Raw genomic sequence first — 14393 nt, 5'->3', positions numbered from 1 at the left:
ACACATTGAATATTTTTTGAATGGTATGAAACATTTTTAAAGTACACAAACACATTTTTAAGCACAATTTTTTTTAAGATGTCATGAACACATTTTTGTAATGTGTGAACATTTTCTTTAAATGTCACCAACATATTTTTTAAAGCTATCGACATTTTAGTTGTGTGAACATTTTTTTTACACTGCAGAACATTCTTTAAATGTGCCATAAACACTTTATGTTTCAGAATCCAAATGCAAGTAAGAAAAAAAAATTAGAAACAAAAATGATGAAACAAGAAAAAATGATGCCAAAAAAACCAGCGCTTGCTCACGGGAAAAATAAAACCCGCTGGGATCAAAACATAAGACGTTTTTGACACTATCATCATAGTATTAATACAGAAGGAGTAACTTGGTAGCGGGCCGTCCCACAATAATGCCATTTGCAGGCGAGCCTCAAAAATGGCCCGGACCAAGTCTTAGCATTAGCAGCATTCCTGCCACCGCCGCTAAACCCTCCTGAACCCGCCGCGCGTAGGCGGCGCCGCTTTCCCCACCGACTTCCATCCCCCGCCCCGGCGTCGTGGCCGGCACTTATATGTCGCTCTCCCTCTCTCTCTCCCACAGCCCCAGGCGGTTCCTCCCCCTCCTCCTCCCCGCCCCGCCCTTCGCAATGCCTCCTCGCCGCGACCACGTACGCCCCTCCTCCCTCCCCCTCCTCCTCCTCTCGAGCTCCCGAAACCCTAACCGTGCCTCCCGCAGGGCAAGCAGACGCAGCAGAGATGGAAGCCGAAGGCCACCCCCACCCCCGCCCCCGCCCCCGCCCCCGCCCCCTCATCCGCGGCCGTCGAGAGGATGTCCCTTGCGCCGAGCACGGCAGGGGCGGCGCAGGTGTGGGTGCCCAGGGGCTACGCGACCTCGGCGTCCTCGTCCTCGTCCTCCGCGGTCGCCGCCGCCGAGCAGGGCGGCGCCAGCGATAAGCTCTCCAGGCTGATCAAGGGGGCCGCGGAGTTCTCGGTGGACAACAACACCTTCACCGAGGCACAGATCAGGGCCACCTTCTACCCCAAGTTCGAGAACGAGAAATCTGACCAGGAGGTGCGTGGTTGGCTCGGTTCCCCCTCATGGTGTTTGTTGAATTGCTCGTTGCTTCGATCACCTTGTGACAATCAACACAAGTGTCTCCCGAGTAACCGTCGGGGAACTGCTCGGTGTTCATGATCGTTTGATGCTTGTGGACACATTTCGCATTACGAGTAGTGACTTAGTTCCACAGTTCCCTGTAGCCATACCTTGACCCAACTTTAGTTGATTATTAGTTGATGGGTCAACCGTAACATTCCTGGTACACTTGGGCTCAGTTTGCGTTTGATGTGATGTGCTTGTTTACAAGTTGGTTTGGAGAAGAACGTGTTAGAAGTCTATTACTCTGTTTAGTGAATCTGATTAGTCCATAAATTCTGTTTTCCACTGATTGTTCTCATATGGTTTTGGAACACAATAAATGGAACACAGCGCTACCCAAGGCGGTTCAATGGAACTTCATAATCTACTGTAATGCTAAAAGAGTATTGCTCATTTTTTTCTAGGTTTCTATTCCACTGTACAGAAACAGAGTTTTTTCAGAGTATAATCCATGCACTCCACTGTACTTTCAGCCAATTGGATGCTTGAGAATGATGCCTGCAGTCTGCATTGTAGCTGTATATACCTTGAACATCATGATTTGTGACCTTGTTCCGCTGTTTCCAGTAGCCATACTTTATAATGGTTATAAGACAGGCCACCTTAATTGTCCTGCTACACTTGGGCTTAGTTTGCGGTTGATGTGTTTGAAAAGAGCGTGTTAAAACTTGAAAGTCTATTACTCCTTTTAGTAAATCAGATCAATAGATAAATTTAGTTTTCCAGTGATTGTCCTTGTATGATTTGGAACACAACAAACAAAATATAATAAGAATATCTAAAAGCGGTTCAACGGAATTATCAGAATCTACCGCAATGCTAAAAGAGTAAAGGAGCCCAGTTTCCAACTTTTTAAATCAGTATTGCTCACTTTGCTAGGTTTCATTGCATTTGTGATATAAGAGTTTTTTTTTGCTGAGTAATCCATGCACTCCACTGTACTTTCAGCCGTTAGATGCTTGAACATGATGTCTGCAATCTGCAATGTAGCTGTATAGACCTTGATGGGTTTGATTAATATGAACGTATTTAGTTGTTCTTGATGGAATATATTAATGAACTAACTATACAGGAGATATTTTAGTAACAGTGGGATCTGGCTCATTTAGTGTCTCTTATTCCCATTTAGTAAATGGAATATTAACTAGAATTTTCACTGTGACCCCACCTGTGTGATTGCAGACAAGAACTCGGATGATTGAGATTGTTTCACAGGGATTAGCTACCATTGAGGTATATCTAATTCGTCATTTCCTTCTAATTAATTGCCTTTTGCGAACTAAAACTAGAGTCTATACTGTTTGTTCGATGTGATTACCCTGCTGCCTAATAAGAAGTGTTTATCCTGCTAAGATATATGTTTTTCCAGGTTACGCAAAAGCACTCAGGATCTCTATTCATGTATGCTGGTCACCGTGGTGGTGCATATGCCAAGAACAGCTTTGGAAATATGTACGCTCTGTTCTTTTATCAGCATTATTTCTTGAGCTACTTGTGTTCTGACTGAAGGCATAAATTCTGCTTGTAGCTTCACCGCCGTGGGTGTTTTTGTCCTGGGTCGCTTATTTCGTGAAGCTTGGGGCAGCAAAGCTCCTAAAATGCAAGCGGAATTCAATGATTTTCTCGAGGTATTCCGCACCCATTGCAGCTTTTGTCAAGAATTTCATGTGTTGACTTTTGTTCTCCATGTTCCTGTGTCTGGGCCTTTCAGTACTTGATACACATCAATTCTTTAGCTTACAGTATGAGTGCAACTAGGGTAATTATTATTATTATAGATATTTTTTGCACTTTGATTTTTTTTCATCACAGCTCCTTAATTTGACATCTTTCCTAATTTGTACAAACTCACATAAGCAAATCTAAAATCTAATGCCTACCAATTAAATCAAAACATGCCTTGGTGCTTATTTGACTGTTGGAGCTAGTTTGTTGGAATTAAGCACAATCAAGCATCCTTACTTTATCCTCTGTGCCTTTTGTTCTCAGCAGTTCTCTTAAGATTTCTGATTTTGCCCCTGTTTTGTGCTTCTAGGAAAACCGAATATGCATTTCAATGGAACTCGTGACAGCTGTATTAGGAGACCATGGGCAAAGGCCAAAGGATGATTATGGTATGCCTATTTTTCTCCTGACTAAAGTGTTCACTGTTCAATGCGTACTTTGTTCGCCATCATTTCATTCTGATATTGCATTCAAGCTGTAAATGCTGCATTATTCTTACATTTTTCTTCTGAAGTATGAAGTCACCTGCTGCATTTGTTCCAGTTCATCAACTTCCTCATTATTGATAATCTCCTTTGGTATGATGTTATATCAGTTATATTTTGGCTTTTGTGCAGCTGTGGTTACAGCTGTGACAGAATTGGGCCATGGCAAGCCTCAGTTCTATTCTACCCCAGAGGTGATTTCATTTTGTCGGAAATGGCGGCTACCAACAAATCATGTCTGGCTATTTTCCACAAGGTGCCCATCTGATAACTTCATGTGTGGAAGGTTCTCCGCCTATAGTGTTTGGCTGCCTTGTTTGACACAATTACTTTTAGAAACACAGTACAAATGCAGACGCTCATATATGCACACCCACAGTACAAATAAGGCGTTTGACATGATATGTGCATTGCCCATTTAATGGGACTAAGGGAGGGTGGAAGACTTGGTACAATTAATTAATTTATTTAATGATGGTACCTCATGTAGTCGCACTGTACAGAAGAGAGAAGACCTCCAATCCACTTCTTAATTGTGACATCCCATGTTTTGCAACCGTCCAGTGTTTCAAAAACAAGTGCTGTGTTATTATGTTTGCCACAATAGATTGTTGCTTGAATATGAAAATCAGCCAACTTATGCTCGTGAAGTTACTAAATTCTTGTTCTGTTCTCCTGTGTATCATCAACTGTTATGTTGATGTGCATCCTCTTGGAGCTCTTAAGTGAACTGTCTATATTGCATTATTGCTAGAGATTGTCCTACATATTTTTCTTGGTGCCTGACACCGAACAGCTATTTTCATTCCATTCATCTGTTTGATCGCATGCAAGTATCACTTTCAGATGAACGCACATATTCATTCGGCGCCGGGTCCGCTCATAACATTGCTATGTTTTCTGTTTACATCTCCATTAGGAAATCTGCCACTTCATTCTTTGCTGCCTATGACGCTTTGTGTGAAGAGGGTACTGCCACACCTGTATGCAAAGCCCTTGATGAAATAGCTGATATATCTGTGCCAGGTATGACTATCTTGAAAGTTTTTTTTCCTGTACTCTTTTTCTCTACACTGCTGCTCTAAACTGGTCTGGTATATTTTTATCTCTCCCCACTATCAAAGTACTAACTATTTGTTCTAGGGTCAAAGGATCATGTAATGGTGCAGGGTGAGATTCTTGAAGGTCTGGTTGCCCGTATTGTCAGTCGTGAAAGTTCAGTTCAAATGGAAGAGGTTTTGAGGAACTTTCCAATACCTTCATTAGATGGAGGTAAGTCACTATAATGAATTTATCTTGTTGTTTGAGTGAATAGATGAGTTATTTAGGAAGGTTTGGTTTATCTATAGATGACCTTGACCAAGCTTTCATCTAAATATCAAGTTTCTTTAAATTTTTTTTTGAAGTCACCTAATAAGACTTCCTCTCATATAAAGAAAACCAGGCTACCTTTTTTTCGGTTTTATTATATTTGTAGTTTTTATACCATATGGCAGTGCTAATCCTGCCAGTCACTTAGTGTGCTTCCAACTCTGAGCTAACTCTGCAACACCAATGCTTATATTCAAATACTTATTGGCCCGATAGTCCGATACACAGATACAGAGATTTGCCGTTTACCAAAAAGATGCCTACACATTACATGCATAACTATTTTGTAATCATTAGCAATTGATATATCATGGTTGGATCTGTAGATCACAGAGGTTAATCACAATCGATCAATTTTTCTCAAGTCACAGATCTGGGAACCTTAATGTCAGTACAATATGCATCTATCCTAACAAAGATTCTCTGATGCATTCAATCATGTTCTGAGATTGTTTGGGACTTCTTATGTGTGAAGTTGTAAACACTTTATATGTCTACTGATTCACAGAGTTACTATTATATGCAGGTGACTCTGATTTAGGACCAAGTTTACGAGACATATGTGCTGCTAATAGGTCAGATGAGAAGCAGGTAATATTTAATGTTGTGAAGTGGTATTCTCCTGTCCTTCGTGCTTTGTCTTAACTTTGTATTGGTTCTACCTTGCTGTAACTTCTACTTTTACATCACAGCAAATTAAAGCACTTCTTGAAAATGTTGGATCTTCAATGTGTCCAGACCACCGTGATTGGTTTGGATACAGTGGTCTTGAGCCCCAGTCTCGAAATGCTGATAAATCAGTTGTCACTCATTTTTTGCAAGCACATCCCACAGACTATGCAACTAAGAAATTACAGGTTAGCAGATTTTATTGGTTTTTGTCCAACAATAGATTGTTCTTGACCATAATAGAGATACTTCCATTTTAAATGCATGATAACTGCAACACCAGTAAGCCAATAGCTTGTTATATGGTAATTCTTCCTGTTCTGGACTGTTACAGGAGATGATTGGTCTGATGAAGCGGAAAAATTTCTCTGCATCTTTCAAATCTTATTGGAATTATCAAAAGGTTGATTCTCTTTCAAATGATAACTTGTGTTACAAGATGGTTATCCATGTGTACAGTGATTCTGTTTTTAGACGCTATCAGCAAGAGATGAGGTAAGCTTGTGAAATCATCCTTGTGTATGACTCCCTCCGTTTCAGCAAACTATAAAGTTTAATTTTGCACCCTTAAAAAAACTAGTCAATGTGTACGTGCAATGCACGTTAATTTGGAAGTATATTAAGTGCATGCGGATATTAAGTAGGATATTATTTGCGTGTTATTATGTGATTAGCACTATATTTGGCATGAAATTAACTACACGCTAAACGTGTTGAGCGCTCGACACTGAAGTAGTCTAGGTCGTTGGATTGACATGATTTGATGGCCGAGATTAATTGGATCTGCCCCTTTGGGTCTTTTTATATTGGTATAGATATAAGGCCTGCATTTGGAAGTAACTATTTTTTCTTGCTTTTGCCACCGTTCATCTCTCATCTCCCTTCATTTTTATGGTTAAATACTCATACTAATTGTTTTCTCCTTCCATAGACAATGACTTCATGGCTACCATGGTCATTTTCCTATACTATTAATGGGCTTATTGAATTCCCACGCCTGACTAAGTTACCCCTTGTAATATGAAATGGAGAGAGTATCTCATTAGCTTATGGAAGTATTTTCTTTATTTTTCTCTTTTTGAGATTTATTAGGTCTCTAATGAATCCTGCATTCCCCTTTATACGAAAAATCAAGAGTTGTGGCCACTGTACAGAGGTAAGTTGAACCTTTTCTTATATAAAACTCTCACCTCTCATGACAATCAATTTTTAGCTCTTGCAATTAATACATGTACTGATGTGCCTTTGACTGATCTACGTTTCATGGTTAGGTTTCTTTGTTGATGTAAACCTGTTCAAGGCGAATAATAAGAAGGCTGCTGAACTTTCCAAAGACAGTAACACTTTACTGAGAAATATCAATGGTGCTTTGGATTCAAGTTTGTCAAGTAAGGATGGTCTGGCTGACGAGGATTCAAATTTGATGGTTAAACTAAAATTTCTGACCTATAAGGTACTTTGCTATTGTTTTCAGCTTCTTTTGGGACTTGGCTCATTGGTCAACTTCTTGAGATATGAATACTATGCTGTTTACTTGTTATTGGTTACTATCATGTTCAATTTGGTAATTAAGTTTTGCAATGGTACTAATATGCTTATGGTTGTGCGTTCCTGTTACTTCCTGCGGATCTCCCTCTGACATTTCTCTGTGGACTCCCTTTCCTTCAGTAGATTCTTCATTCTTGCACATGGGAGAGGTCTACAACTGTATAGGTTTAACTTTGCTGAATATGTTTTTTCTAAGAATTTTCTTGTATTTCTACCTGACAGATAAGGACATTTTTAATTCGGAATGGCCTCTCCACCCTCTTCAAAGATGGCCCATCTGCGTATAAAACTTATTACCTGAGGTATGCCAATCTTATCCAACTTCCAAGCTTCAGCTTTCCTCTGCTTCTCTTTGAACAATTGATAGGAAATCAATGCCAATAGAGACAATTAACTATTTTGTGAACTTTATAATTGCTGGTTTAGTTTCGTGCTCTCCATAATTTATGTAATTTCAGAAACCAGTTGTAACACATCCTCCAGCCTTCAACCTAGTTGGTATATACATAACAGCGAATGGCAATACCTATAAGGCAGGGACACACAGATGTCTATAACTTTGTGAAATTCAAGAATTTTCCTTCGGCAAGTGATGATTTCATGCTTGAAGATTCTACCACATGTAATTGCTGTAGCTGAGTTGCCAATTGTGACTAATTACATGGTCTTGCTGCTTTTGTACTGAATACAAGCAGCGCTTTCCCTGATATTAATGTTCCTGAATGTGTTAAATAGGCAAATGAAGATTTGGGGAACATCAGCAAGTAAGCAGAAAGAGCTCACCAAAATGTTGGACGAATGGTATAATTCTCTCTTCATAGCATTTATCCTTAGTTTCTTACAAACGTTTGTGTTAATTAAACTGGTTACCCATTGCAGGGCTGTATACATCAGAAGAAAGTATCAAAATAAGCAGCTGCCATCCTCAACATATCTTACCGAAGCAGAACCTTTCCTTGAACAATATGCTAAGCGTAGTCCTGCAAACCAGGCTTTGATAGGGGCTGCTGGCGACTTGGTTCAAACAGAAAATTTCTTGGCCATACTTGATGCACAGAGAGATGAAGAGGGTGACCTTCAGCCAGAACGTGGGACAGCTCCTTCTAGTCCCACGTCGACATCCCTGGACGTTGTTTCGAAAACCGAGGGCCTTATTGTCTTCTTTCCTGGTAAATTTGATTTCTACCAGATTCTGAGACTTAAGTTTCTTGATTTTGAATTTTACTCGGTGATTGTAATAATCGGGATACTGAGATTGTTTACCACTGCTCAAGAAAGATAAAAAAAAGGACGACACAGATTCTTGGTTCTGAATTTTTTAACATGCTTGAGCATTCATAAGATGCAGGAACCCTATTTGGCGTGGCTTCGGCTTATGTCAGCTATCAAACTTAATAGCTTATAAACCAGATAAAGCCGATTAGTTAGCTATAGAAGTTGGGTACTAGCAGATGTTCATATCCGTAAGCATAAAAAATACTTTTTCTTTGGGCTTTGTCTGCTTGGATTAAGCTTATAAATCCAATGGACATATGCTTTATGCCAGACCGTATAGGCCCTAAGGTTGGTGTCAGCATGCCTCAATGCCAGACAAACCTTGTTTTCTTCAGTAATGCCGTGTTTGTATATATATTACCTCTTATCTCTATTATCAACGTATCATATGAAGTCATGCAACACCTGGTTCGTACCTGAAACAGTTTTTTATAAAATATATCTGCTGCCAAACATTTTTCGCTTAGTAATTACTATTGCTCATTATCTTCTTTTGTCATGTTTATTTTTCTTTCAGGTATACCTGGTTGTGCGAAGTCTGCTTTATGTGAGCAAATATTAAACACGCCCGGTGGCCTTGGTGATAATCGTCCTCTTCATAGTTTGATGGGAGATCGTACTAAAGGTATGGAACATTTGGCAACATTTTCTACTGATGTTCATCGGGCCCAACTTGTTCTTAGATCTTCTACAAACTGGAGTGTGGATGCGTTCAATTGTTGCAGCTTTCTAGTGGTCACATATAGTAGATCATCACAGCTGTGCCTTCTCTAGGACTACCCTATTGTTCACCACGATAATTGATTATCCGTGTGTGCCTTGCTCTCACAAAGATATTATTCATTATTTTCTAAATAGCAGCTGATTAGCTTTGCTTTTTGCCAAGAAATAAATTTTCCATGGACAGTAGATCACTTTAGCCTGCGTTGATTAGAGATAGAACATTATCCCCAGTTTACATCTCCGGAGCACTTTCGGACCAAGAAACATGTTCAGAGCTAGTATAATTTACATACAGAGAGGGGCAAATACGCAAAGTCATGTTGCTGTGCCGGTGCCGCACATGCATATTATGAGGTGGCAGGAATATTGTTAACCCCCCTCACATGGGATGCCGATGTAGTTTGATTTTTTTCTTCTGTTTATTATTGTACACAGAGTTTGGCACGTGTATGCCCCTGGGACGCCAGAACAGGGAGCGAATCCGAATCCGGCAGTTCTTAGCTGTTTGATTATGCGTCTGCATGCCTGGTAGATAGCTGAGAAATGGACTGCCAATGTTGTCTTGACGCGAAAACGAAAGAAGTGTGGCAAATCCAATTTCGTAACTGCCGCATTATAGCAGTAGAGATTTATCAGTATATCAGTGTCAGTGTTCTTCAGATTGCCACAAATTTTGTGTCGCTACCTATTGCTTCAAAATTTTCCTGCTGTTTTAGGTGCTATATTTCGGCCGCGGTAATACATTGTTTATTTGACTATTTTGTTAACTGTCCACCCTTACAGGAAGATACTGGCAAAAGGTTGCTGATGAGCGAAAAAAGAAACCATTTAGAATAACCCTCGCTGATAAAAATGCACCAAATGAGGAAGTCTGGCGGCAGGCAAGATTACTGTTTCCTTGCTTTGTTTCCCCTTGAAAATTGGTTATGACAATATAGGAAGAACTGAACTGATAAATCATTTATTCCAGATTGAAGATATGTGTGGGATGACAAAGGCTGCTGCTGTTCCTGTAATTCCTGATTCTGAAGGTAACTTGTGCTTCATTATTTATTTTGCATTTTGCAAGGAACTCAAAAGAGAAACATCAAATTGCATTTCTCTGGGAACTTTTGCATCTGTTTGAATTGTGAGACAAGCGTGCACTCAAATCAATCTAGAGATCATGTGGACCCCATGACTTCATTAATAGTCTCAGTGAGGCCTCTTATTGACTTGCCACAATAGGGGCTTAGGTTCCCAATAAGTCGTTTTGGTGGATGAGCACCTGATAGCTCGCAATCATGTCCGCACAGGTGCATTGGGATCGGCTATGTCGATGTATTCACCAGCAGTTAGGTAGGGAAGATTGATTACTTGATGTCCTATTTCATCCGCAGAAGGGTGGCCTGGCTCATGGGCCACGGCAGTCAATGCGGCCAAACATGTTTCTGTGCCATGGCATGCCCACTGAAACACATGCATGGGTCTTACTTCAAAATTTGAATAGTTCGTGATTAAGATTTGCAATTGACATCACCATTGATTTTTTTAAGGAGAAAAATCTCGCTGCAATATTGGCTTGACTAATCTAAATTAACAGTGTCATGATTTGCAGTTAACAGCAGGTGTGCACAAGACATCAATATTTTGAGCATCAAAACTTTATGCCTAAATCACCACTTTTTATCAAAAATTTCTCACAACATGAACCATTGCTGCATTAACACGAACAAAGCATCACCATCTTGATGCAGTAACTCAATTAAGTGAGAACCAATTTGCAATTAGTGTCAATTCCATTTGAATCCATTCAATCAGTGGCGAGACTCTGGATTTAGAGGCCCTAACACATGAACAAATAGATAACTATCAGGAATTGGAGTCCAACCAAATTTCAATAAGAACACATGCACTGGTTCACCACCAGATTTACGATCAGACTTGTAAAGGCCAGACAAAATCCTCAAAACTAACCTCCAAGATTGGCAAGGCACAAATATGACCGTATTGCCCCTGAATCCTAGAAAAACTCGATTAGGTAAGATATGGTCCAGATTATATAACTCCAGGTAAGGGAATAGTAATATACAGAAACAATTGGTTGAATCTACCCTACCGTGAACAATCAATTCTGAACTGATGGAACCAAAGGTCAGATCTAGCCATGCTAATGCCGGCTGAGATCTTTGGCAGGGTTGGTGTCTACGCTGCCAGATCTGGTGCCTCGCCACTTTAAGCAATCTCCACGACTATCGCGTGCTCCTGGCCACCTCCATTAGCGGATCTAAAAGAAATAATAGTAACATGGTCCCGGGCATCTAGCATTCTACCCACAATGGTTGGCCACACAATCGTGATTCATAATGGAAAGGGACATATACCTATCTACATAACAAATCCTATGGTAGGTCGCAAATTGGGGGAATTCGTGCCTACTCGGCATTTCACGAGTTACGAAAATGCAAGAAAGGATACTCAATCTCGTCGTTGCAATACCCTCATTGCTGGATGTCGGAGTTCATGAAGATGACAGAGTCACAAGCTCCATAGCTCCATTCTTTGGTTACTGCCTTCACTCCTGGTGTTGCAGCCCAGCACCACATCTGTGTTGGAATGACCTCCAGGCTCCAGCAGACCATGATGGATGTAGCTAGACCTTTTCCTCGCAAAGAAGAATCTTGAATTTTTTCCTGTCGTCGGAGTTATAGCGCTGTCTAGAGAGAGAGGGAGAGAGGGAGGGAGGGAGGGCATGTGTTGCATCCCTATGCCACTGCGTACGCGTTTGCTACTCGTATTCAACAAATCAACTGTGCGAAAATCCAGATGGACACTGATTCCAGAATCATGAATCCGGATTGAAAATCCACTCTTCCATATATCCTGCTAGGGGATTGTTAAAATTCTGGATCGACATTACAAATTTTATTGCATACATCTCTGTTTACGACTGGTCATGCCTTGTTCTTGAATAAGTTTCATAAGTTTTCTTCTTGTTCCTTGAATCAACAGGCACCGATTCAAATCCATTCTCTCTTGAAGCTCTTGCTGTTTTCATGTTTCGTGTACTCCAACGGGTCAATCATCCGGTATGTACACGATATTTACTCTTACACAAGTTTGTTGATGCTCACCGTTATACATTCTGAATTGTTTCCACAATTTATAAAAGGGAAATCTGGACAAAGCATCACCAAATGCTGGCTATATTTTGCTAATGTTTTATAACCTCTATGATGGCAAGGTATGTGCATTTAATGAAAAACTGTTTCAACTCCTGCTGGAATATACCAAATTATCAATGTTCATCAACAAACTAATTTCAGTGCCGAAGAGAATTTGAAAGTGAATTATATGAGCGTTTTGGCTCTTTGGTTAAGATGCCTCTCCTGAAGCCAGAGAGGTAAGATTAATGTTACTATTTCCGCCACTAGTTTATCAGATGTCCTGTTTCTTATATTCTTGATACTGTTTGTCCCATTCTTTTATATGGCTGGGCAATGCATTTTTCATTCCATGTCTCTACAATACCATGTTAGTAAAGCTATACATTTTGTTTTATTTTCACTCGATTAAACATTTAGGAAGGCAACTTGTTCAATACATTTGTTATCCAGATAAATGTGTGGTTTTTCATGTCATGTGCCAGAGAACGGCTATGTCCTCTTTGTACATTCTGATTGATATGTTGCTTTGCGTACTTGTATCCACTGAACTGCTAGTTTGCTACTTAAATTTCATGCAGAGCTCCATTGCCTGGTGATGTCAAAACTATCTTAGATGAGGGAATGAGCTTATTCAGACTGCATCAAAGCAGGCATGGGAGGTATGAAACTGTTGAGCAGTTTTCGTTGTACACCCTTCTCGGAGTACAAACTTAGTGCAGTTTCAGCTGTCATTTTTTTCATAACTAGCGACGCATTATTAAATTCATGATTATTTATATGCTGGCTGATTTTCACAATAATGCCATATCAGAGTGGAGCCATCAAAAGGTTCATATGCCCAAGAATGGGCTCAGTGGGAGAAAAGACTACGTGTGGTCTTGTCAAGGAATGCTAATTATCTTACATCCATTCAGGTAACCATGTTGTTAGGCAATAGAATGGTTTTGCAATTTGTAGTTTATAAATGATGACCTCTAATTAGGGACTTGCACTGGTATTCTCTGGAATCATAAGAAGCTGTTTACTGTGGGTCTGTGGCGTTTACAAATTTCACTGCACAGAAAGAGAGGATGCGTTTCTTTTGTTATAATGTTTTCATTTATTAGGTTCCATTTGATGTTGCGGTGAAAGAAGTACTGGAACAGTTGAAGGCTGTTGCAAAAGGTGATGTCAAAACTCCTGATACTGCAAAGCGAAGGTTTGGGAATATCATTTTTGCTGCGGTTACAGTACCCCAGGCAGATATATTGAGCCTTCTCCGAAAGGTAAGATATGCATGCTCAACTTAGTCCTTAAGGTGTATGAACTTTCCCAGTTCTAGTTTTCGTAGTCATGTGACTGCTGCCGCTAGGTTTTGTCATCATGCAGCAGTCATGGATGAAGCTTTAATTTAACCATTTACACATTGCGGAACTGTAACAGTTGGGCGAGAATGATGGTGATGTAAACAATTTTCTCAACGGCATAAAAGTGGAGGATAACCTAAGCAAGGCTCATGTCACGCTTGCCCACAAAAGAGCCCATGGTGTAGCTGCAGTTGCTAGCTATGGAGTCTACCAGAACCAGGAAGTCCCAGTGTCGTTTAACGCCTTCCTCTACACTGATAAGATGGCTGCTCTTGAGGCACAACTTGGAACTGTAAATGGCGAGAAGATCGATTCCAAAAATGACTGGCCACATGTTACCCTTTGGACAGCCCCTGGTGTTGCACCGAAGGAAGCAAACATGCTGCCGCAGCTGTTTTCAGCAGGACAAGCGAAACGTGTACTGATCGACCCTCCGATCACCATCTCAGGAGTGCTTGACTTCTACTGATTCCTGTCTTGGTTTTAGAATTTGATGTAGACTTGAGCATAGAATCAGGAGTCTTCGGGTAACTGCTAGGGGCAACAGCTTTGTAAATATGTTTGAGTTTCATGCCACGAAATTTTCAAGGGATTACTAAAGGGCCTTAGGAGTCATGGCAACAGTTTTGTAAATATGTTGAGGTTCCAAACTTTCCTAGCAATTATTAAAGGATCCATCAAGATTGTGATACCAGTCTTTATACATGGATAGATGGAACATGTGCCCCTAAGAATTAATAAATCGGTAATGATTACTGAAGGACCCCCTTAGCTGGCGAACGTTCGGCAGAAGAGGTGGTATTTGCGAACGATTTTGCTAGCAATCTTAGTTGTGAGGGATGGTAGTTTCTTCGGAGTGACATGACAGATAATTTAAAACTGTCACCGTTCGATCTCGCTCATGCAAAACTGCAATAAAAAGGGTTCATTTGCCATCT

At 40.4% G+C, this 14393-nt stretch overlaps 1 protein-coding gene across 1 annotated transcript; it reads left to right on the top strand.

Moving 5' to 3' along the window:
* The first annotated feature begins 541 nt into the window (after positions 1 to 541).
* On the top strand, positions 542 to 14160 carry LOC100038337 (tRNA ligase 1). The gene is made up of 27 exons (XM_044466556.1): positions 542 to 676; positions 745 to 1080; positions 2350 to 2400; positions 2537 to 2619; positions 2696 to 2795; positions 3203 to 3281; positions 3510 to 3633; positions 4297 to 4403; positions 4521 to 4649; positions 5275 to 5339; positions 5441 to 5605; positions 5752 to 5912; positions 6542 to 6573; positions 6689 to 6870; positions 7188 to 7267; positions 7701 to 7766; positions 7845 to 8134; positions 8758 to 8865; positions 9747 to 9844; positions 9934 to 9994; positions 11955 to 12031; positions 12115 to 12186; positions 12269 to 12345; positions 12688 to 12768; positions 12921 to 13023; positions 13216 to 13374; positions 13532 to 14160. The coding sequence occupies exons 1-27, from the start codon at positions 581 to 583 to the stop codon at positions 13922 to 13924; spliced, it is 3375 nt and encodes a 1124-aa protein (XP_044322491.1). The 5' UTR covers positions 542 to 580; the 3' UTR covers positions 13925 to 14160.
* The last annotated feature ends 233 nt before the right edge of the window (positions 14161 to 14393 follow it).

The sequence above is a fragment of the Triticum aestivum genome, chromosome 2B (assembly GCF_018294505.1).
Source record: "Triticum aestivum cultivar Chinese Spring chromosome 2B, IWGSC CS RefSeq v2.1, whole genome shotgun sequence".
Taxonomy (NCBI): domain Eukaryota; kingdom Viridiplantae; phylum Streptophyta; class Magnoliopsida; order Poales; family Poaceae; genus Triticum; species Triticum aestivum.
Note: the sequence above shows the minus strand (reverse complement) of the source record. Positions and strands in the feature narration are given on the sequence as shown.

Coding starts and splice junctions, on each gene's coding strand:
- LOC100038337 (XM_044466556.1), top strand. CDS start 581: ATGTCGCTCTCCCTCTCTCTCTCCCACAGCCCCAGGCGGTTCCTCCCC. Junction 7,767..7,844: donor ACCAAAATGTTGGACGAATG/GTATAATTCTCT, acceptor TACCCATTGCAG/GGCTGTATACATCAGAAGAA. Junction 13,375..13,531: donor TATTGAGCCTTCTCCGAAAG/GTAAGATATGCA, acceptor GAACTGTAACAG/TTGGGCGAGAATGATGGTGA.